The sequence below is a fragment of the Sorex araneus genome, chromosome 1 (genome assembly GCF_027595985.1).
Source record: "Sorex araneus isolate mSorAra2 chromosome 1, mSorAra2.pri, whole genome shotgun sequence".
In the NCBI taxonomy this organism is placed as follows: domain Eukaryota; kingdom Metazoa; phylum Chordata; class Mammalia; order Eulipotyphla; family Soricidae; genus Sorex; species Sorex araneus.
Genome location: NC_073302.1, coordinates 398,979,432 through 399,004,908, shown reverse-complemented (window position 1 = coordinate 399,004,908; position 25,477 = coordinate 398,979,432). Strand labels below are relative to the sequence as shown.

The window sequence follows — 25,477 nt, the reverse complement described above, 5'->3', positions numbered from 1 at the left end:
ATGCTTCTTTTTTAATGGCCACATCAATATTGTGTTAATAACATGCTAATAAAATAATAATATATTACATGAGATATATCCATATACATTATAAAATTAACATGTGATATTAATACATTAATCCATCAAAAATAATGTAGAAACTAGAAATATATTTAACAATCAAATTAATATTAATGGAAAAATCTGTTTCATTAATTTATGTATATATAACAGATATTTACCTTATTTGTTAACATCCTTATCAGTTTATTTTTAGTAAGAAAAGTAACTTGAATTGGTATGTGTCCCTTGAGTTTAGAGTAGTAAAACATATATTTTTTTTAAGTAAAACATATTTATCAGGTCTGGTCCACTGAATAACCATGCAGAGAAAGTTCAGTGGTGTTCTAGAATTACTCCCTCTGCTACCTTAAGATCTTAGGCCTTCTGGCAAGCTTGAACATTTTGAAGTACTCTAAATTCACTGTGTAGTAATAAAAAAAGTCTGTTGGCCAGTCCAGAATAGAATGTTTTTAATATATGCTCCAGGTCATGAACTGGCTCCATAATTTAGCAACTAGGTATGGCATAAACTGTGCAGCCAAGTTCTGCTTCCTAGGCAAGCAGGAGTCGGAATCCATGAGAACAAACAACTAAATATACATAAAAAGATTCTGAGTGATTTACCATCATTGGCTATGCAGAGCTTACCCCTAGACAGTGAATTCTGAATTTATATTACTTCATAGATTGATTAGTATGGTTATCATTGATCATATCTGATTCCAGGAAGGAAAAGAAAACAGGACATTGAAAATTGTATACAGCACGCAGAGGGGAAACAGAGAGGGCCAACTTTAATCCTACTGTTTCCATTGCATTAGTTATATTGAAGCTATTAAAAACTGAATGTCTAATTGGCTTTATTTCCTATGATAAGTTCTAACTAATTTTAATAAGTTAGGAATAATAAGTGTTCTACTTAACTTTGTACCAATAAGAAATAATTGATGATGTAACTTTGGAAAAATTTCATTTGAGAGTAGTAAGTAGATTTTTCTTTTTTTTTTAGTAAGTAGATTTTTCATAATTTCTTTGTAAGGTTTATACAAAGATATATGTAAACCTTTTAATTTCAGTTAAAAAACACTTTGGGGGCTAAAGATATGATACAGTGTGTACAGTATGTGCCTTGCACATGGCCAACCTGAATTTGATCCTGGCACCCTAAACAGTCCCCAAGGCCTCTCGAGAAATGATCCCTTAGCTCAGAATCAGGAGTAAGTACTGTCATGTGTGGTACAAAAACAAAACCAAATATTTTGCTTTCCAATTATACTCAGACTGATGAGAAAAATCTCTTGATATTTTTTGATAAGTGCTAGTGATATAATCTGACTTCTCTGTTGTACTATTACATGACTGAAAATAGAAAAAAAAGCATCAAATTTGCACAATAAGATTAGATGGCACAAAATATTGTGCAATTTTAAAGGACCACTAAAGTAGGAAAAATGTAAATATTCTCAATATCAGAAAATCAGTATGTATTAAAATGTTTTTATGTAAACCTGTGAACTTTTTTATAATTGGTTGACTTGATGTAGGAAATTATATCAGTGCCATATGAGATGAAAAAGTACACTTTATAATTTAATCATAAATTTTCATGGAAACGGAAATAAAAATTTCTATGCATCAACTCACAACTATCATTTTTTTCATGCAAGATAATTAATACCAGTATCCAAAATGGGAATACCAAGTCATAATTTTTTTTTTCTTTTTGGATCACACCCGGTGTTGCACAGAGGTTACTCCTGGCTCTGCACTCAGGAATTACTCTTGGTGGTGCCCTACCCACTGGGCTATCATTCCAAAATTTTTGTCACTAAATTTACCCAGGTGTGTGTAATCACATCAATGGCCAACATCCAGAGAGAGACTTAAAAGCAAGTTCTCAGAAGAGAGTGATGCAGAGAGTCTCTTGCTCGCAAGCCTGGCTTTATTCCCCAGGGATGGGCTCCAGCTTCCCTCCCCACCCCGAGAAGAGCTCCCAGCAGCCGAAGACCACCGGAATGTAGCTACCATGCTGGAGGCACCTCTCCACACGTTCGGACAGGCCTCATGTATGAAAGTACTGGTAGAGGAACCCAGGTGTGTGTAATCCCATCAACAGCCAACATCCAGAGAGACTTAAAAGCAAGCTCTCACAAGCGATATCTTGTAGCCTACTTCTCCCTCTAGGAGAAAATGGCAATCCTCTGAGAGTTTCCTGCCCACATGGGACAGCCTTGCAAGCTTCCCATGGTGTATTCAAATGCAAAACCCAGTAACAAGCTGGATCTCATCCCCTGACCCTGAAAGAGCCTCCAGTGTGACATCGTTGGGAGGATCAAGTTGAGATAGACTTCTAAGATCTCAGGGAAAGGACAAAATAAGAGGTTACTGAGCCCGCCCGAGAAATCGAGAAATCAGTGATTAATGGGATTTCGTGATCATGATCGTGAAATTTTCTTTCAGTTTAGTTTTGTTTTGTTTGCGGCCATACCCAATGGTGCTCAGGGTATTATTTCTGCTGGTGTTCCAGGAACTATCTGATGTGTGGGGGCTTCAAACAAAGATGGAAGCCATGAGCCTTAAGCACTGTACTATCTCATCAGGATCACTGAATTTCTATACATCCCCTTTTCTATTTTGTTTTCAACTTACTGATCATAACAGACACAGTGTTCACATTGGGGTTGAAAGAGCAGCGTCCTTTTCCAGATTCACACTTGGAGTCAATCATGAAAACTTGGTCCTTAATTAGAAATATAGAAATAGAAAATGTAGAAACAATAAGTATATGAAATAAATATGTATAAAGCATGATAACCAATTTAACTAAATATATAATTAAGCTTAAAATGTTCCATGTAATCATTCATTTATTTAACAAACATTTAATGGGCATCTATTATGTGCTAGGTACTAAAATGCTTGGAGAAACCATAAATAAAATAACACAACATTTACCTTTTAATAACTTATAATGACACTGAATATATAGAAGATAAAGAAAATTAATATGTAAAATAGATCATATGTTCATTGTATGATGAACAAATCGCAAAGAACAATCATTCAAAGAATGGAATGAGGGGACTCTAACAACTGGGGGCAATAGCTTGAAATAAAATGTTCAATATTGCCTTACTGTTTTTCCTGTGCTAGCATATGCTTCAGAGACCTAGGCCCTAGGAAAACAAGATGAGAATGCTATTCAGGTATCCCAAAGAGGAATCAAAAGAGCTATGCTAGGAGTATCACGTCTCACTCAAGTGAGAGAAGGAAACCGAAGTCCCGACCTCCATCAACAGTCAAGAATCAGGGACGCTGTCTCATATGCCAAGACATCAAAAATCAGATGGGTCGGATATGTACTGCGATTCAAAGATGACCACTAGTCTAGAGCTGTTACCGACTGGATTCCACGGAACGTCAAAAGACCTTGTGGTCGCCTACCTACAAGATGGTCAGACTTCTTCCTCAAAACCCTGAAACAGTTTGAGGTTCTGCCTATTCCTGGAGCTAGCAGATATCATTGGGCTACACTAGCATGAGACAGGGACAAATGGAGATGTTACTGGCATCCACTCGAGCAAATCGAAGATCAATGGGAAGACAAATGATACAAGTGATTGCCTCACTGATAGAATACACCTGTTGATAGAAGTATTTTTCTTTCTCTTATATAAAGTAAGAGTTACAACAAAAATTCAAAGGGAAAATATTACTTTTTGAAGATAGAGAACCTTATTATTAAGAATTTTAAATACCCTGAAAAGGAATTCAGGATATTTTTGAGCATGAAAAATAATGAAAGAATCAAAATGTTGCTTTAAGATTGGGACTTACCATGCGATTCAAGAAGACTGAAAATGGCAGCTATGAAAACAAAATACAGGCTCAAGAAAATAATTTAGTTTTCAATTGCAATAGTCCAGGAATTAGGTAATAATAATCTGACATGCCAGGATCTTAATGGTCATGGTAAGAACAGTAAAGGAAGAAGAGATTATGTAAAGTTAAAATCAGCAAAGCTTGGAAATCAATTCCAATCTGGATGGGGATCAGGAAGATGAAGAATACAGAGATGACTTTGAAGTTTTGACTCCATAATGAAAATAAAACTAGCTCATTTTTGTTGTATTGAATTTGGTGTCTTGGCCAGACATCCTTGAAGCAATAGGGAATCATAGTCCTTCAGTCTGAAAACATCCAACAATAAGAATAACTGTACAGGTGAGGAATGTATGACATCTCCAAGATTATGCAGCTAGTGACAAAATACAAAACAAAAATTTGGTGTTCTGATTGCTATGTTTTCTTTTCTAATTCTTTTTCTTTTTTCAGCTAAGATTTTATTTAAGAGAAGTCAAAGGAAAGGAAAGAATGTAGAAAAGCTCCCTGATTATGGAAAGGGTCTCCTAAAGAAGAAGTTCATCTATATCTTATTTCTAAAAAGTCAAAGCCTAAGCAGTACAAAATGATGGAATTCAACAAAATGCACTAAGCCAGAAAAAGTACCAGAACTCCTTTTCGGAATGTTTAAAATATATTGCTTCTTTATTTCTGCATGCTGTAAGACAATGTTATTTTTTAAATTTTTAATTTTATTTAGAATAAAAATGTATTTGATAAAAGAACTCATAGAAGGTGATACAATACAGTTTAGATTTGAAATACCAATACAATATTTGACCTTTATACTGATCAGCAACCTTTAGGATATCTTTCCAATGAGGTTGATTAGAGAACTTAACCTTAAATAAGCTTTAGCTTCTCAGTACCAAGCAAATAGACACACAACCACACATGCATACAGACAAAGAGATGTCCACTAATATTCCAAGGTAGTCACAGATTAGTACTGCATAAATGGGAAAAAAGAAAACACAACAGTAGGAGGCCACCTAGAATAACAGGGGGAAATAACGGGAAGGAAATTAGGTCCAAAAGGGGCCATGGTCAAATAAAAGGTTGTTCAGTTCTGTACCAATACACAAGAAGTACTGAATCTCTCAATTTGATGCAATCACTTCTCTCACTTTGAAGTCAATATATCTATCGACATTTTACAGTAATTTTAGGAAACTTGTAATTTCAATTTATTTTTTTATAATATTTTGCTGAATAATTGTCAACCCTGCCTTTAAATAATATCATCACAATTAAGAAAAACTTCAAATTTTGTCTAATCCCCCAGTTTTTTTTTTAAAAAAGCATAAAATCTGCAATGGTTATGTAATCAAATGTAGTATCTGTATTTATTAACTATATCCTTTCTTTACCATTTCAATCACTTTAGTTCCTACATATTACTCTTCCTGGGAACAGATCAATTAAAGAATTTGATATATTCTTCACTGAGATAAAGATTTTAAGTAAAGAAATCACAATTCTGGTTTTAAACAAGGAAAGAACAAATGCAAGAGAATAGGAATGAGATCTAAAATACAGTGATGAAGAGTTTTGATCGAAGAAGTTTATTGACAAGACTAATGAACAACTTCTTGTCGACAAGAAATGCTACAAGAAAATTCTGAATAAATATCAGTGAATAGTTTACTACAAAAAATATAGGGGATAACTCTAATCCCTATGATATTTTAAGTTACCTGTGACATTCTTGGCCAATCAAAGATTAGGTTGCTAGATGAGAGGTAAGGTCAGAGAGAGATGAGATATGTAATAATCCAAGAATGTGCAGAAAAATTGATGAACAATTGACTTTAACTTGAAGACTTTAATTGCTTAAGTTATTATTTTTTATGATATTTTACTTGTTTTCTCAGAGTTAAAAACTGGAATGATGGTAGTGGATATAAGAGAAGAGCCATGGTTAGAAAATAACACAGAAATGATCAAGACTCTGGATTGCTGAAAGTTAAATGCTATCAGGAAGCTCTGAATCAGTATGACGTAACAATGGAAGAAAAATGGGGTATAATAAAGCTTGTTATTCCAGATATTATTTGTATATATTCAAACATATTCTTTGAGAACCAGCAGATAGCTTGTTGAAAGGCAAATGAAAAGATGTTGGATAATCTCTCAGAAACACAAGTCAATAATTGATTAACCTGGCTTGCTTTCAGACTAGTTTTAAAATCATAGAATATCTTATAGTAGCACTAACACAGGTATTGGCAATAATGACAGCCTCTGAGAATCACAAAACACATGTGAGCTGAGAAGAAGAAGGAGAATTATTGCAAAATGCAACTTTCCACATCACTTAGCAATTATTTTGTGCAAGGATGTTTTATTCTAAACTAAATAACATAAATGTATCAGATATTTATAAAATTGTATTCTATAATTCTATATTTAAATTCTGATTTAAATACTATAGATATATTATGATGTCATGGGAAGATGCTTTGGATACCAAGGAAAACATATAAGGGTTAAAATTAATAACCTTTTTCATACTTAAATTGCCTCTTCAGATGTTGATGTTATTTAAAGAGATTAATGAAAATTCTTTAAAACATATCTTTTGAAGTGTGACTAAAGTACTTCATACTTTAGCAAAGTGATTAAAATTTATTTCATGCTGGTTTTTCAAAGGAGATTATTTCTTTGGACAGGCTTTCCAACCAAGCCTTGATGTACATAGTGGGCAATTTGTACATGGTAAAATGATTCTATTGAATCCTGTACTTTGAAAATTGTTATGCTATTGTTGGCTTGTACAGTGACTGCATAGTCTTCAATGGAGTGTCAGACAGATTGCAGACGTCTGGGGCAGGAGTTTATTTAATCAATTGATCACAGGCATGTGGTTGTAATGACAAGCTCAATGCAGCCAACTGTACTTTTTCAAGAAGCATAGATTTACTTTTTTCTTTAAGAATCTTAATATTTCATGTTATTCTAAACCACTTGAAATGTTTCAATTCAGGATTAAGCTGTAATTATTCATTTACTTTTAAAGAGAACCCTAAAACCTCTACCAGGAAACTCCTAGAAACAATAGACTTGTATAGTAAAGTTGCACACTATAAAATCAATAACCAAAAGTCCATGGCTTTGCTATATGCAAATAATGAGAGAGAAGAAAGTGACATGAAAAAGCAACCCCGTTCACAATTGTGCCTCAGAAAATCAAGTACCTTGGAATCAGCTTAAATAAGGAGGTAAAGGACTTGTACAAAGAAAAACTACAAAATGCTACTTCAAGAAACTAAAGAGGACACGAAGAAATGGAAACATTTCCCCTGCTGATGGATTGGGAGAATTAACATCGTCAAAATGGCAATACGCCCCAAAGCATTGCACAAAATCAATGTGATCCCTATAAGGATACCCTTGACATTCTTAAAGAAATGGAGCAAACACTCCTGCAATTCATATGGAACAATAAGCCCCCACAAATAGCTAAAGCAACTATTAGGAAAAAGAAAATGGGAGGAATCACCCTCCCCAACCTCAATCTCTACTACAAAGCGGTAGTAATTAAAACAGCATGGTACTGGAACAAAGCAGAGCCAAGACCAATGGAACAGGGTTGAATATCCTGACACACACCTTTAAACATATGATCATCTAATCTTTGATAAGGGAGCAAGAAATGTTAAGTGGAGCAAGGAAAGCCTCTTCAACAAATGGTGCTGGCAAAAGTGAAGAGCTACGTGCAAAAAAATGGGCACAGATCTCTACTTAACACCATGTACAAAAGTCAGGTCAAAGTGGATTAAAGATCTCAACATCAGACCAGAATCCATAAGGTACATGGAAGTCAAGGTTGGCAAAATCCTCCACGACATTGAAGCTAAAGGTATTTTCAAACATGACAGGCCACTGGCCAAGCAAGTGAAAACAGAGATAAACAAATGGGACTATCTTACACTAATAAGCTTCTGCGCCTCAAAAGAAACAGCACGCAAAATACAAAGACAGTCTACAGAATGGGAAAGGATATTCACCCAATACCCATCAGATTATAAAACATTATAAAACATCCAGAGACTATAAGACCAAGCTCCCAGAAGAGACGACGCAGAGTCTCTTGCCCCCTGTGCCTGGCTGTCTTCACTGGGGCCCCTCAGAGGGGACGAGTCGCCTTTCCCTCACCATGCCAAGCAGAGCCTTGGCAGTTGAAGACCTCTGGAACTCATCCACAACCATGCTCAAGGCCACTCTCCACACATTCAGACGGGTCTCACACATGAAGGGACTGGCAGAGGAACCCAGGTGTGTGGGACCCAGGACTGAGATCTCCAAGCCTGCTCAAATTGGGACTGGGCCTTCTCCACCCAGGCCCCCCATTTTCCAGTAGCTTGGCAGCCACACCCACAAACTGCCCCCAGCATCGTGTAATCCCACCAATGGCCAACATCCAGAGATGATAAGACCAAGCTCCTGGAAGCGTGCTGCCACAAAGCGCCCCAACAACATCTAATAGTCTTGTTCTCCCTTTTAGAGAACCTGACAAGCTACCAAGAGTCTATTGCCCCATGGGAGAGCCTTGCAAGCTCCCCATGGTGTATTCATATCCCAAATACAGTAAAAGATATATACATAACTCTTGGAGAGCCCAGCAAACAACCAAGAGTAATCCACCCTCACGGCAGAGCCTGGCAAGCTACCCAGGGCATATTCGATATGCCAAAAACAGTAATGATAGGGCTCATTCCCCTGACCCTGAAAGAGCCACCAATCATTGGGAAAGACGTTTAAGGGGAGACTGCTAAAATTTCAGGGCTGAGTGTAATAGAGATGTTACTGCTGCCCACTTGAGTAAATCGACAAATGATGGGATGACAGTGACAGTGACAGTGACCGATCTGATAAGGTGTTGATATCAAAGATATACAAAGCACTGATTGAACTCTACAAGAAGAAAACAACCAACCCCATCAGAAAGTGGGGGGTGGAAATGAACAGAAATTTTGTCAAAGAAGAAATCTGAATGGCTAAAAGACACACGAGAAAATGCTCTACATCACTAATCATCAGGGAGATGCAGGTTAATACAACAATGAGATATCATTTCACACCACAGAGACTGGGCCACATTCAAAAGAACAAAATCAACCAGTGCTGGTGTGGATGTGGGAAGAAAGGGACTCTCCTCTGCTGGTGGGGATGCTGACTGATTCAGCCCTTTTGGAAAACAATATGGACGATTCTCAAAAAATTAGAAATTGAGCTCCCATTTGGCCCAGCAATACTACTTCTTATCCCGGGATGGCAAAAAGGTATAGTAGAAATGATAATTGGATTTGTATGTTCATTGCAGCACTGTTTACATTTACAATAGCCACAATCTGGAAAAAATCAGAGTGCCCCAAACAGATGACTGGTTAAAGAGACTTTGGGACATCTACACAATGGAATACTATGCAGCTGTTATAAAAGATGAAGTAATGAAATTTGCATATAAGTGGATCAACATGGAAAGTATCATGTTAAGTGAAATGAGTCAGAAAAAAGAGAGACAGACATAGAAAAATCACACTCATCTGTGAAATATAAAGTAACAGAATGGGAGACTAACACCCAAGAGTAGTATAGATAAGGACCAGGAGGTCTGCCCCACAGCTTGGAAACTGGCCTCACATGCTGGGGGAAAAGGCAGATAAGATAGAGAATGGAAGACCAAGTACAGGATGTTGGGAGGACCCATTCGTGTTGAAAGATGCATGCCGAAAGTAGACTACAGACCGAACATGAAGACCACTCAATACCTCTATTGCAAACTACAACACCCAAAAGGATAGAGAATAAAGTGAATACCCTGCCGCAGAGGAAGGGTGGGGTGGTGGGGATAGGGTGAGTGTGGTGGGAGGGATACTGGGAACATTGGTGGAGGATAATGGGCACTGGTGGAGGGACGGGTAAATGATCACTGTATGACTGAAATGCAAACATGAAAGTTCATAAATTTGTAACTATACCTCACAGTGACTCACTAATAATTTTTTTTTAAAGTAGACTATAGACCGAAAAAAAAGACAGATTAGTTCAGAGTTTAATTCTGGAATAAATATATTTAATAATAAAAGAATAAAGACAGAATCCTTGTTAGCTTATAGCAATATAATAGTAGATTAATCTTTGTTAATAATATATGACAATAGCTATACTTAAACTTGTCTACAATTTTATCCCTAAAACTGTTTTAAGACATGATTTAAGAACTAGATTCACAAGATTTGTTATAAAATAAAACCAAAATAAAATAAAGTGTTTTGAAAAGCATTTGTATTATATGAAGCAATTTGTTTGACTAGAAAAATAAGAGAAACACTTTTTGTCTAACACAGTTTTCTTAGTTAATAACTGTAAAATGAGATAATATATTCAAATATAACAGATGAAGGTACAGGAAGCTATCATTAAAATATGTATTAACTATGTTTTGAAAAATATTTAGAAACACTCTTTACAGAAACATAAGTCAAATTTTGCAATTTATAGGCCAAGTTGAATAATTAGTACAAAAACTGATGATGACCTAAAAAGAAAGTAAGATTTATTGTATAGTTTTGCTTAGTGACCTGGCATCCTGTCTTTTAAATCTCATAACACTTAATACATTTGAAAGATGAATGATAAAATACTTAGCCTGAATATGAGAAAGCAATTTTACACTATAATATTCCTTTGGTATGGAGCAAATATTATGAATGCCTAATTACACTTTTTCTCCATTATCATTATAACTTATCTACTCCAAAATACAGATACATACATTAGTAGTAAATAATACAAATGAATACATAATTTATTATTTATACTAACAAAGTACTGTTATTTATGTTTATATGTAACTTATTGAATAATATCACATATTGAGTTGGGGGCAAAACACTATACTTTTAATAGGAGATAGGAACCAAATGTATTACCCTTAATTTTACAGGGCTTGGAGTATTTTAAAACTTATTGACATTTCTAAATGTCTCACTCTTAGATGCAGTTATAAGAACTTTGTTACACACTAAAATTGAGAATGAAAAATTGTTACACTTACCTCTGATCTCCTCCCTCTGTTCAAATAGGTACATACTGGGCTGAAAGCACCACTCCCACAAACATACAAATGAGTGCGGTTGAAAGTCTGAATTACACGAACAAAATTCCCACAGCCATGCTAAAAGATTAGGTAAATATTCAGTTAGTACACAAATAACTTCTACTGTTTCTAAGTATGAACTTAAACTTTGCTACAAATTTCCCTTTCTGTTCATTTTGTTTCTTATGCTTCCAGCTAATGAGAACAACATGGTTTACTCCACTGATTTGTTTCAGGAGGAAGGTAGTCTTTGGTCATGAGTAAAACAGTTCTCTTACATTTCAAAATTTTATATACTATTAAGTTGTTACATTCTGAAACATACTTTTAACTGAAGAAAGAATTGTAAGGTACAGATTGTTCCTCAACTTTTCTCAAAACAATATACATGTACACACATGTTATGTGAAGATGTTTTGAAAGAAACCATACTTAAACAAGCAGACACGTTATCACAAGCAATGTCAAACTTATTCCTTTATAGTTGGTGAGAAAAAAAATCCAACAAAATGCCAGCATTATTACTTTCTATGAAACATACGGCAGTCATCTCTTTATCCTTGACACCCTTTGTTAAAATAGAAGTTGACAAAATAATGATTTGGTTTGGGGTCACACCTGATGGTGCGAGGGGATAATCCTTGGGCAGGGCTCAGGGGTCCTTCCTGGTATAGTACTTGGGGAATCAGACAGGGCTGAGCATTGAATCAGGACTCCTACACTTAAAATATTCACTCTGACTCTTTGAAATCATTTGTGCAGCTTCTAAAGGTTATATATTTAACTTAACTCATTATTTATAAAATTGTGTCATAATTTTTCTATTGCTAACAAATAATTTATTTCTATATAAATCTATACAGATATTTCTATTGTAAATTTTTTTAATTTAACTTTTTATTAAATCACCATGTGGAAAGTTACAAAGTTCTCAGGTTCTATTGTAAAATTTTATTATCAAGTGATCAATTATTAACTCTATTAAATGAATTATTTCCTAAATACCAAACTATATCCTTTTATTTTAAGACATGGCATTTTTTGTTAAATATACAATGTCACTGTCTTTTGAAACCAATTTACTGGAGCATATGAAAGGTTATTACATAAATGCAGATGTGGCATGTATATAATATATCTATGATATTGGAGCAATGTGAAATACTTTAATTTTTCATATTCACTTTGGTCTTTTAAAATTCTATACATAATTTTCCCTTAAGGCATGAATTCAGTAGTTTGATTAACAATAGATTATGCTTGTCTAGTCCTGGATGCTATAGTCTAACATCATGAATTATACTAATATTAGAAAAAATGAGAAAAATTAATAGGCTTTCATATTTAAAACAGATTATACTTGCACATGCCTCTATCTTAAAACAGTGATATAAGTGAATTTATAGCTAACATTTTGAGAATGTATTATGTGCTAGACATGTATATAAACCATTATACATGATTGATTGTAACTATTTGCCAGAAAGTTTGATTTTTCACCTTTAATGTGAGCTACACTTATTGAACATAACATAAGCTATTTAGGCAGTTAGCAGTTATTCCATGTTTTCAAACAATTCAACACTTTTTAGAAAATATGACTGAGAGCTTTCTTAGTTCAACTGATAGTTTATATCACAGAAAATAAGTAGAGCAAATATTTGGATTTTTTGGGGGTCCATATCTGGCAGTACTCAGGGTTTACTCCTGGCTCTGGGCTTTATTCTGGGGAATAGGAGAGTGAGCTAGGCTTTTAGTATAATTTTTTGGGGGGTTCAGTGTTGGTCAGACACAAATGGTTCTTAGGACTTACTCCTGGCTCTAAGATTAGGGAGCAAATTTTAAGTACAATTTTTGTTTCATATTGAATCTTGTACATTTAATTGTCACTGTATTAGGAAAGTATAATTACTGGAATAATTGTACAAGTTATTAATGTTTAGAGTTTCTGATATTTTGGACTTTTAAAGGAAAATGTGCCCATCGTTGTTTTAATTAAAGCATTAGTCCCACTTAGTAATGAAATCATTGAATCCCAAAGAGGTTAAATGTATTGCCCTAGTTTTCATTAGTAATTGAAACAATGCTCAAATACTCTCTTCACTATTCAGTTCTCCTCTATGTACAGACTGGCTATTGGTGAGCCAGCTTCCCACAGTCTTAGGTAGGGATTGATTAGCAATGAAACAGCCACTAGTACTATAGGCAGAGACCAGTTATCAAATGAGACAGCCCCAACATATAGGTAGAGATTGGTTTTATCAATAAGACCACTACCCACAATATTTGACTCACAGTGTGCATGTGAGTCTGCTTCTGCCTTCAAGAACATAAAAAAAAAAAAGCAAACCAGTTGAATTATCAAGAGTACTGTACAAGGTTCTTTCCATTTCCACTGTGCTGCCTTAGTTACTATCCACATTACTCTGTCCAGACCATTACCATTCTAATCTAATCAATTCTATCTGACAAATATTTGCCAAAATTACTCTATGCATGCACTGTGCAAAATGTTAGCAACAATGGAATGAATCGATTCAATTCTTGCTTTTAGCGAAAGGAACACATAATATATACATCAGGCTGCACTAGGTGCTACAATCAGGTTATAATATAAATTATACATATTATATATAAAAATTCTTATATAAAATATATTTTAATTGCTAAGGATGGAAAGAGAAGAGAATGAACAGTGCTGCCCAGGGTGAAAAGGTCAGAGAGAGCTGTCATTTGAGAACATTCCAGGAGAAAGCAGAATATGAATTTTAAAGTAGAGGCATGACTGTGCAGGATTTCCTTGGGAAACAATGCCTGGAGGGGAGAGAAGTTTATTGTGTGATGAAACCAGAAAAGTAATTAACGTTGTCCTGTCCTCACACCCTCACCTTCAGATGGGCAACAGAGAGTGGATTTAAACAAGTAAACTCAGAGTGAGGTAAACTGAGTTCAAACTGGCTTTACTTTTTACAAGTCATTTCTATATGAGACATCTATTTAGCCTCCCTGTGTGCTTCAACTTTTGTATCTGTATAAGATGATAATATTTATAGGAATAACATACTCATAATAAAACTTGAAATACTGGCAGGTAAAAAAAATCACAAATTCTGGAGAGTCTTTCATGTCTGTGTTCCAATTATTGCTTAAAAACCCTGAAAAGCAGTCAGGGCATTTGTTCCATGCAAAGGTTAGCATAGTCCTGCACATAGTAAGCATCAGATAGAGGTTCTAAGAATGAGATTTCTGCGAAAGTCAATACCAGGGATGCCTTCCTTTAGTGGTTTAATTTTATTTCCAAGTAACTTTATTGTGCAATATTAATGAAAAGTTGGGCTGCTATCATACATAATAGAGCACTATTTTATTTACATACATGCATGCCATTCAGTAAAATGCCAGAAAAAGTATAACTAAAATTTGGGTTACCATGTTTGAGCAGTATAGCTTATTTTATTTCAGAGTAATGTAACGTTTTATTTGTGTACTGTGTACATCCTATTCTAAGCTCTCTGAAAATAACAAACCAGTAAAATAGGAACTATGCGTGGGTCTATTATAAAGTGTAGGAAACAAAGCACAGGGTAGGTAAGTCTCCAAGGTCGAGAGCTGATAATAGACTGTGTTGAGTTACTTTCAGCATTCTTTTCCAGGCCTTCTAAGGTTTCTGTACTGAAGATATATGTTATATGACTTAAACACAGATGTTTTCAAAATTATATCCTGGACATAGATGAACGAAGTTCGAAATGTATTGACTTTTCATGAACTTTACTATGCAAAGAGGGTGAAAAAAAATCTTCTTGGCCTATATTTATTTATGGCAGAGAATAAATCAAGTATTCTGATATATCTGTTTCTAAGGAAAATATTTTCTAGTAGCATAGTGTAGTCTCATAACAAATATTGGGACTCTGATAACCTATAGTATCAGGGTTTAGCAATATGTGCCTGTAATGCATGATGTCAATAAACGTCATCCCACTGACATTTTTGGTGAACTCTTACAGCATTTCCCCTATGTCCTATCTAACTGGACATGTTTGAAAGTAAGTGCTAGGTGAAGTTCAATTTATTTAGATAAGAATAAAACCAGCCAATGCTGGTTTATATAAACAATTTATATAAATTTTTAATTTATATAAATTGTTTATACATATATAAATTTATATGAAATTTATATAAATCAAGCATATAAGTATGTGAATATGTAAGGGATGTTGGATATTCTTACATATTCCTCATGTAAGAATATGAGGAACTAAAGAAATGAGAAGTAAGATATACGATCTTAGTTGAAGCAGATAATTATCTATAGTTACTCCAAGCAATTATTTTCTTTATAAACAACTCATTATAGTATGTTACCTAAATCATATTTTTAATCACATTAAGTAATTATCTAGCAACATCTATGTCTCTTTGATAAACTTAAATTTTCCATAAATAAAAATAAAATAAAAATAAAAATAAAAAAGGTTTTTTTTTTTCAACAATAGAAATCCACACAACATTATGAGTTGTCACTTTACGTTTTGCTACTATATGACTAATAAATATCAAAGCAAGAAATTTGAGCAAAATTTTCCTTTAAAATACAAAAATGACTAATCAAAAGGCATTAATAAACTCATCAGCCAAGACATCCAACTGTCAAACTTGAACAATTACTTGGAGCAAATTCCCATGCTTCCTTGCTTCTACCTCATTTTTTCCCAGATCTTTCTAAACTTTATGAAAGTGCCTAGAAAGTGCCTAGAACTAGATGTTGGAAATAATGGCTTTTACTATACAGCACATCCCATTCGTGAGGAATGACTTTAAGCTAAATATGCAGTGAAGTAAGTACCCGAGTCTGTCTGGATGACACACTAGGGAAGGCAGCCCGCTTAGTCTGGCAGGGAGAGGAAGCTTTCCAAGGAAACTGCACCATCCCCCGATGGGATGAGTAGATGCTTCTTAGGCTAAGAGGATGAGACAATGTTCAAACAAGAAGGAGGTGTAACATGTGTTTTCAAAAGCTGAAGGAAGAAAATGATACGGAATAATTGAATTTTTTTTTAAAAAGGAAAAGGATACAAAAGACCAAATATGATTGCCAGCTAATCTATCCAATCTTCCTTAAATATTACAGCCACATATATCAGTTCTCTATCGTATGTATCCTTAGTGTTTACCATATTCTTCCTGGAGAGTGATATGGTTTATCTACAAAGGGTAGAGATAGTCATAATGCCTGAGTCAGACAGTGTTTTCCACTTGTCTAGTGCGGTTTTGGTGATTTCCAAACTCTTTAGTGATTCTCTTTCATTATCTTAAAAATGTGGATAATCACTAGTGACTTTGATCTGAAAACTAAAATAAAATATTTGGAATAGTCATGGATTATTATATTAAATGCTGTTATTGTTTAAGAATTATTGTAAACATTAACATATGTCATGTCATCTATATATATCATACATCTCTCAAAAATCGGGGCTATAACTTATTTACCTCCTGTTCTTCACAAATGACATGTGAGAATTATGATGTTGAATTCCCATTTTATAACTGAATATAGATATTTATGCAAACAAATTTAAGACTGTCTTAAAAGCTTGGATATTTAAGAAGTAAAAAGAAACGCATGTTTTGTAGAAATTGAAAGACTTATTTTTCTCTTAAGTAAAGGAAAGATGCATGAATTTGAGTAGTCTATTATTTCTCAGTATCCAACAATATTGGCTGTGCTACTAGAACAGACACCTTCATCAGTTTTTATATATATTTATGGGCTGGATAACAAAATTTAAAGCTCACAATGAATGATATTACAGCATGAAAAAGAAACTAGGCAAATTTAAGCATGCAGTAAAGGTTTCATCTGACTTTAAATTAGAAGAAAGCAACAGAATATTTCTACGTTGCCAAAGGGAGAAAGAAAATGAATGTGTTGAGATCTTCAGAATATGAAACACTGATCTTAGGAAAGAATGTACAAAGGTATCCAAATACTACATATTCTGGCAATGGTATTAAGATGAATGGAGAAAAAAAACCTTTCTGAACAAAGAACAATTTAAGTCTAATAATCAAAACCATAGGATGTAATTATGGCAAAGGACAAGAGGTGACCAGGCAATACATGATTATGGAAACAGCTTCAGAGAATAAGAAAAGGCTACTCCACAACATACTTCAAGTGTCTGGAACAACTGAAATTCTAGAAAACAACCAATTCCTTATAAATCAGTTGTAATTTATTCTTTATTAGAATTACTTCCATATTTTTTTAGATTTCCCCCCTTTAAACTGGAGTATAGGAGGTGGAAAGATAGTATAGGGTTAAGGCTTGCACTCAGCTGACCTGGGTTTGATCCCCTGAACTTATAAAGCACACAAGGAGTGACCCCAGAGTGCAGAGACAGGAGAAAGTCCTGAGCACTGTCGGTGTGACTCCCAAACAAAAACACAAAGTACAAAAAATAAAAAATAACTTGGATCCAGAATATCTGTCAGCAAATAATACTCTTGCCAGCTTGTACTTTCCCTTCGTATATTCCTTGTACATGGTGGACTATGAAGTTAAAAATATAAAATCCAGGTGGCCAAGTGATAGCACAGCAGGTAGGGCCTTTACCTTCCACGCAGTCAACCTGCATTTGATCCCTGGCATTCCATACAGTTCCCCAAGCACCACCAGGAATAATTGCTGATTGCAGTTCCAGGAGTATATTCTGAGCACCGCCAGGTGTGGTTCCCCAAATCCCTCTCCTCTTCAACACCCCCCTCGCCCAAATAAGATCTGGAACTGAATCATCCCAAAGATTTCTCTCTGCAAGAGCACATGCCAGTGACAGCTAAACATTTGCACTGGAGTCTTCCTTAGCCCTGCCTTGAGTTTAAACCTTCTCAGAACATTATACCTGAACTAAGAAATGTAATGAAAAATAAATGCTCACACTTCCATCTCTCATAAATCTTTTCCTTTTTTGAATCTATTTGATGAATCTCTGAAACTCTCAATGTATTTAAAAATATAGCCTTCATTACTACAATCAGCATTCCTTAGCTCTACACTTAAAACAGTAATTAGGCAACATTGTTGACACTAAATGAAGGTTATTGTTTTTTATGACCTCAGACCTGGCTGTGTGTATATGTGTGTACATTTACTGGTTTTACTAACCAATCAACAAATTTGAGTCTCATACCTCTGTTTACATATATTTTTATGTGTACTTGATTAATGCTGACTTTTCTAATCACTGTATCACTGTATCACTGTCATCCTGTTGCTCATCAATTTGCTCGAGCGGGCACCAGTAATGACTTTTCTAATAAGATCATAAAATTGAGGAGCCGGAGAAGTGTCTACTTTGGCACAAAATATGCCTCTAACAATTAATACTATACTATGTCAGAAACTTAGTAGGTTATCAATTAATGATTATTGACTGAATCATTTAAAGTCTGAATAAACAGATTTCCTTATCATATTATTTTTGTAAAAATGGGTAATTTAGATCCTTGGTTCCAATACTATTTTTTATGGTTTGAGACAAGAAAGTGAACAAACAGTTATGCTTAATTAATAACATTTAGTGGCTCTTGTTAATTAAAACACTCTCTGCATTTATTTTATAATGTTCAAGAACCTGTGTCAGTTTCTATAAATTGCTTTATAAAATAAGTGCAGATTTATCTATTGTTAAATAAGTGCAGATTTATTTATATGTAGACTTGCCTATATATATCATGTAAAATATATAATATATAACATATAATATACATATGATTATTTAAATATACATGTATAATTTTATATGTAGGAAAGTCTATATAGGCAAATATGTATACATATAGACAAGTATACATATATATTTAAAGGAATACAATTTGTACAAGAGCTGCACATTGAACATGCATTAGCATTTACAACTGCCTTGGTATTTTGTCTCTGTGGTCATCTTTAATTAACACAGATACCACTCAGCACTGGTGATTTATGCCTCAGGAATGTACTGACTAACCACTACCCTTTGCAGAGAATCAGTGGAAAAGCCCACATGGTATCTGGGAGCTGCTCCAGACACTTGCATTATCATTATTTCAGCAGCCTGCTGAGAATTCTGCAGGTTGGATCCACTTGGAACAGGGATTATTACTGAAATCCATCATGAAATGTGTCAGGCAAGGTACAATAACGAAAACAAGGCAGGACATTTTTACCCAGTCAGGAATTCCTAAGTCACAGTGTTTGAGAGTTCCAATCTCCTCTCATTTACATTTTTACCATGTGTTCGGGAGAAGATTTAAAACACCAACCCCCTTTGTTTCACGTCTGGCTGCACTCAAGGTGCATGGATTCAAAGATCAAATATTTAAGTTTTAGAGTTTTGTAGGACTCACTGTGGGGTCTTTGCCAGCCATTTTGCACTCTTCAACTTTGATTGTAGATGCTGGCCAGAAAACCTGCTCAGAAAGGGAAAAAAAAAGTTGAATAATATCACTTGTATAAATGAAAGTTCAACATTATTTACTTACTTAAAGCTAATAAGTATATTTAAGGTATATTTATATTGATATTTCAAATTCTTTTTTTTTTACTTTATGAACTCAGGTCAATAAAGATTTTAATACTTCATTCGAACAATTGTGCTTTATTTCTTCCATTAACTTTTCCATTGACAGGTCTTTCAATAATGTGTTCACTTACTATTGAGGTAATGTTAAAATAGAGTATTTACTAATGTATAAAATATATTGTTAATTTTCCTTCTTTGACTTGTAGACTTAAAGGCATACTTATATAACAATGAATTCACATATATTGCTTTCAATTTAACATTAATTTTGGTTAACACAGCAGACTAGTAGATTTATTTTAAATGAGTCCAGACATTCTTCAACAGCTATAAAATTTGGAAATATCTAAGTTTTCCATTGTAAAGTATTGTGATAGCATTTTAAATTATTATAGTGTTGAATCAAGTCTAACGAGGGTACTTTTTTTCCTAATTGTCAGCCTTCTTCCCATTGGTAAAAATTTATTTCAGAAATTTCCCTGCTATCATAAATATTATGATTACTCTCACTTTATTTATTTACTCCAATGAAGCTCTACTAGTTTCCTGGTTGTAAAATGAAAAGTCAGCATACATTTGTTCAAGCAACAGTACATCTAATAATAAACAGTACATTTAATCTTTTCAAGAGTTTGTAGGAATAAATTTAGAAAACAAGGTAAAAAATGCTTAATTTGATAATTTTTTTATGGTATCTTGCATGAACTTCTTTTTTCTGTTTATTTTATTATTATTATTTTTATTTGGGGGCCTCATCCAGCTGTCATCAGGGCTTACTATTGGCTCTCTGAGCAGAGATCAATTCTGCCAGGGTGTGGGGGACCATATATGATGTAAGGAAAAAATCCAGGCTGTCTGCATACAAAGAAAGCACATGCTGTACTTTCACTCCAGCGCTCTTTTTTCCATCTTTATATGTGTATACAGAGGAAATATTGTCTTTTAAAATTCAGATTTTGGTTGTTAAAAATATAAAACTGACATGAGAATGAAATTGATTAGATTTCAATCCAACTATTTAATGACATGTGGTCAGTACTCAATATTGTTCTAATAAAATACATAATATTGTATTATGTTTCAAATTTTGTAAGACAAAGCCACCAAGAAGGTCAACACTGCCTCATAAAACTTACACTCAGAGGTTCTTGACTTATATTGTTAATATTCAAGGAAAGAATGTGATCTTTACTGCCCACATATATCCGGTCCTGATCTTCATCCATTAATAATATCCTGTAGTCTAAAGGATGGTGGGATAGGCTGAAGTATTCAGAGGTCTTGGTTTCTCGAAGCTCTGAAATAATAAACAATGCAAGGAAAAAAGAGTATCTCAGTTATGTTATTCTATTATTTTAACAAAAAGTCTTACATGAACAATTACCCCCAAATTCAAGATACATTTGCTTCTACAATATTAAATTATTTTTAAAATGACGTGTTAGTGACTGTTTCAATTCACTGCACTCACAATGAATTAAAGCATAGCTTGATAAAAGAAATGCTAAAGTTTGTGATAATGTTTCTGGACTAAAAAATTACATTTTGAAATAATCCAATTCAGTTTAAAACTTGTTCCAATAGATCAACCAAATTATATGTATAACAAATGAGTAGACTTAATAAATGCCAAAAATCAATGACAGTATGACTGTCTCCCTACTATTTCTTAATATTTAATTGTTGTTGATTGCTGAAGAGATAGTAGAGTGAGTAGGACACTTGCCTTGCACATGGCTGATCCAGGTTTAATCTCAGGAACCCCCTATAGTCTCCTCAGCCCTCCCAGGAGTGATTCCCTGAGCACAGGAGCAGGAGTAAGCCCTGAGCACATCTGGATTGACCCAACAAACAAAATTAAAACATAACCGTAATATTTTATTCCTGGGTTCTATCAGTTTGGGGTTATATATATATATATATATATATATATATATTCTGATATATATAAAACATCTGCAGTGTAATTCTTATTAGTCGGATGTATTTTTATTTCCTATGAAATACTTGGAAAGAAATTTCATTATTTTTTGTTCAGAATATAACGTTTATATAGTAGTATGGTTGTTCAGGAAAGGAAAATCAGGAATCTTTAGCTGTTCTGAATATATATATATATATATATATATATATATATATATATATATATATATATTTTTTTTTTTTTTTGTGGGGCTTATTAGGCAGAACAGCCAGCAGTGCTCAGGGCTGACACCTGGCTCAGCAATCAGGGATCACTTCTGGCAGGCTCAGGGAACCACATGTGGTGCTAGGGATCAGAGATCAAACCCAGGTTAGTCTCTAGCAAGGCAAGTACCCAATCTATAGTACTATCACTCAGGCCCCAAAACTTCTGTTTTTAATGGTTCATAAATTCTATTTTGTTAAATTATGGTCTTAGCAGAATGACAACTCTACAAAGGAACCTTCCTCCCAGGAATTAGCTTAAACACCTTGACTCCAGCATGATCATTTGACTTAAATATACCACAGCCAAGTGTGAGTCCTGGGTGGCATGTGCTGTCATTCACATATTAATGATGAACTATTTGTAATATTTCTGATCACAGCATCATAATCGTATTTCTAGAAAATCTAATAGCACTATAGTTTGGATTCAAGCAAAACTAAGAATTATTACAGGCTGCCATATACTAAGAATACTTGTATGATAATAGGGAAGTCACAAACCCAGCCTGTTTGTAGGTTTATTTGGTTTTGCTCACCAATCCATAAAGTCTTCCAAAATACCTTTGAAATAATTTTGTGTCCATCAAATAAATTAAAATTTCATAAAAGTTACACAATGATTTTGAAGCCAAGCTGTGATGCTAAACTTCCTGCAATTATTAATAAGCTATTTAGTCCATATATTCTCAATAATAATAGGACTAGTAATAGTAATTCTTCAGAGCATTCCCATGTAAATTAACTGAATATTTGTAAATATTTAAAAATAGTGCAAACAAATATGCTTTACTAGTTATTTTAATTAATGTTATCAAGATTGTATCATTAATTACAAGAAAGACATAGAAATTAGGTAAATATTATTTTTCATACTTTATGCTCTTTTTAGTTTAAGGAACTAAAATTCTAAAATTATTAACACATGACCGTAAAACATAGTATCTGATACATAATGGCAGAAAAATACAGAAATTATGTAGATGAGAAACTCGAGAATTTAGAAAAAAAATTATTTCAAGAGAACCTTGAGATCTAAGTCATAAGACAAAAGCAAAATACAATAAGGTGAGATCTAGGGGACCTCAGAAATAAGCTTTGTGCATCAAGCTGGTAAGAGCAGTCTGCTTAAGTGCATGAGCTCTGGAACAGAGACAGAGGACACAACTGTCAGCTGTGCTGTCACTGGTCCAGAACTGGAACAGTTTACCTGATGAGCAAGGGTTTGAGAGACAATCCAGCAGGTTGTCTGCTTGCCTTGCACATGGCCAACCTGATTCCCATGTCCCCCTCTCCACCACCTACCCCCGCTAAAAATGAGAAAAGAGTGAAAGATGCCATTTAGGGGAAAAAATACAAGCCACCTAGACTAGTGAAAGAAAACGGATTCCAAGAAATGCCATTTTAAATCTGGTAAGGACACAGGCTGAATTCATGTGGCTTAAAATTATGGGTATTATATAAAACTTTCTGTTCATCCCCAGGAGAAAATGAAAGGATGTATATTTATATACACAGCATATAATATATATTAATACACAGTACATCATGGGCTGCAAAGCAGACACTCAACCACTATCTTTGGGATAAACAACTTTCCAATGGAATATACAGAGTGGTCTGCTACATTGATGGACGTGGATTTGATAGCCTGGAGCTGCTCAAGGGCTATCTGGCTCTGTACTCAGAAGTATCCCTAGACGATGCTTAGGAGTCATAAGTGGTACCAGGGATAAAGTTAGTCACATGCAATTCAAGTACCTTAATTCCCGTAGCATCTCTCTAGCCCCATTGTCATGTGATATAAATGAGGGCATGTGACAGTTATAGCAAGTGAGGAATAAAAGAAAATGTGCAGTGGGTACTCAAAGATGTTCTTTGTGTTTTTTTGTAAGGTCTTAAAATTTGGCACAAAATAAAAGAGGTGATTTCTATAACTGCCTCTGGTGAAATGTGTGCATATGGTATTCACAACAGGTGTAACTGACAGGATTATTAGCTGAGAATGACAAAAATACCAAAAAGGAAGTTCTTTAGAAATCATTGAATTGAGTATCTGATCCTGGAACAGCTCTAAAACTGGACTACTTTAGATATATGGGATAAAAACAAACAAACAAACAAACACTTCGTACTCTTTCAAGCACCTTGAATTGAGGATTTCAACCTCAATTGAATGAAAATAATAGAAATGGATGCAGTGTCATAATGTATTTCAAATATTCATAACCCCTAATACCATTATACTCTTATTTGTTTAGTTTGGATATTTTTTTTATTTTCTAAAAATCCCTTCTTTTCCCCTTTCACCTCTTTCTAGTCTACGTGGGAATAAAACCAACAGTGTAGTCTTACCTGGCAAAATTAACTCAATCAAATTTAACTTGCAAATAACAAATAATGGTGAATCTCCACTCAATGCCTCCATTAGAAAAGAAGCTTTTTTTTGCATTAATTCAAATATCAGAAGAGAAATAACTTCATTAACTTAAGACCTCCCCTGCCCAAATTTTATCTATCTTTCAGAGCTGTGAAACCACCTTCATGTTCAATGTCAGCTGGCAGCTGTTAAAAAAGGAAGATTTACTTTAGAAGTTTCTCTTTAAAAGCTGAGAAGTAAATGTTGCTATTTTGTCAAAATGCTGTTTAGAATTTCTGTTAGTAGACATAATCGACTGGCAGCAGAATCTCCTACCCCCGTGCCAGGCTGTCTTCACCAGGACCCCCTTGGAGGGGGGCAGTTTGAGTTTCCCTCCCCGCCTCAAGCAGAGACCCAACAGTAGAAAACCTCTGGAACCCAGCTACAGCCATGCCCAAGGCCACTCTCCACACGCTGGGTTGAGCCTCACCCATGAAGCAACCAACAGAGGAACCCAGGTGTGCGGGACCCGAGGCTGAGATCTCCAAGCCTGCTTGGATCGTGAATGCGCCTCCTCCACCCAGATCCCCAGTTTTCCAGCAGCTTGGCAGCCACACCCACAGACTCCCCCCCCAACCCACCATGTAATCTCATCAGTGGTTAAGATACAGAGACTGTTAAAAAAAGCTCCTGGAACAGAGCAGTGCAAATTTTCCTGGAGTGCGCTACCGCAATCTATTTATTTTTTAAATTTGTATTATTATTATTTTTTCCCACATGGCAGAACCTGGAAAGCTACTCATTATGTACTTAATATGCCCAAAACAGTAAAAACAACGTGCTCCTCATGTTCCTGGAGTGAGCAGATAGCACTGGGCTACACTAGCACAGGACAGGGATAAAATGAAGACGTCACTGGTGCCCACTCAAGCAAATCGATGAACAACGGGATGACAGTGATACAGTGATACAGACATAAATGAACTTTGTGGCTTGGAAAGAAGAAAAGCCAAACTAGCAAAAAGAAAAATGCTAAAAATATTTTAAGAGATGAGCTCAAAACAGTGAAAATTTCTATATATGTAAAGAATGACTGAGGAATGAATCATTTTGATCTTATTGAAACACAACTTAAGTCAAGAAATGATTCTAAAATCTGGACTCAATTTGAAACAATAACTAATATAAAGATTTGTCTAACACATGATAAAAAAATCATAATTATTCGTCTCTCACCTAAACAGTCAGAGTATCCCTGTCCTATATTTCTTTAAATCTTAGAAGTGGTGTTTTTTCTTCTTCACAGTT

The 25,477-nt window shown here is 34.5% G+C and overlaps 1 protein-coding gene across 1 annotated transcript in view; it reads right to left on the bottom strand.

Moving 5' to 3' along the window:
* The window catches only part of SEMA3C (semaphorin 3C), a 182,749-nt gene that overhangs the window by 62,961 nt on the left and 94,311 nt on the right, over positions 1-25,477 (bottom strand). Inside the window, exons 3-6 of the mRNA XM_055134964.1 lie at positions 20,760-20,920; positions 19,448-19,510; positions 11,012-11,131; positions 2,695-2,785 (exon numbers count right to left, since the gene is read on the bottom strand). Coding sequence (XP_054990939.1) covers positions 2,695-2,785; positions 11,012-11,131; positions 19,448-19,510; positions 20,760-20,920 — 435 coding nt within the window. The remainder of the gene's footprint in view (positions 1-2,694; positions 2,786-11,011; positions 11,132-19,447; positions 19,511-20,759; positions 20,921-25,477) is intronic.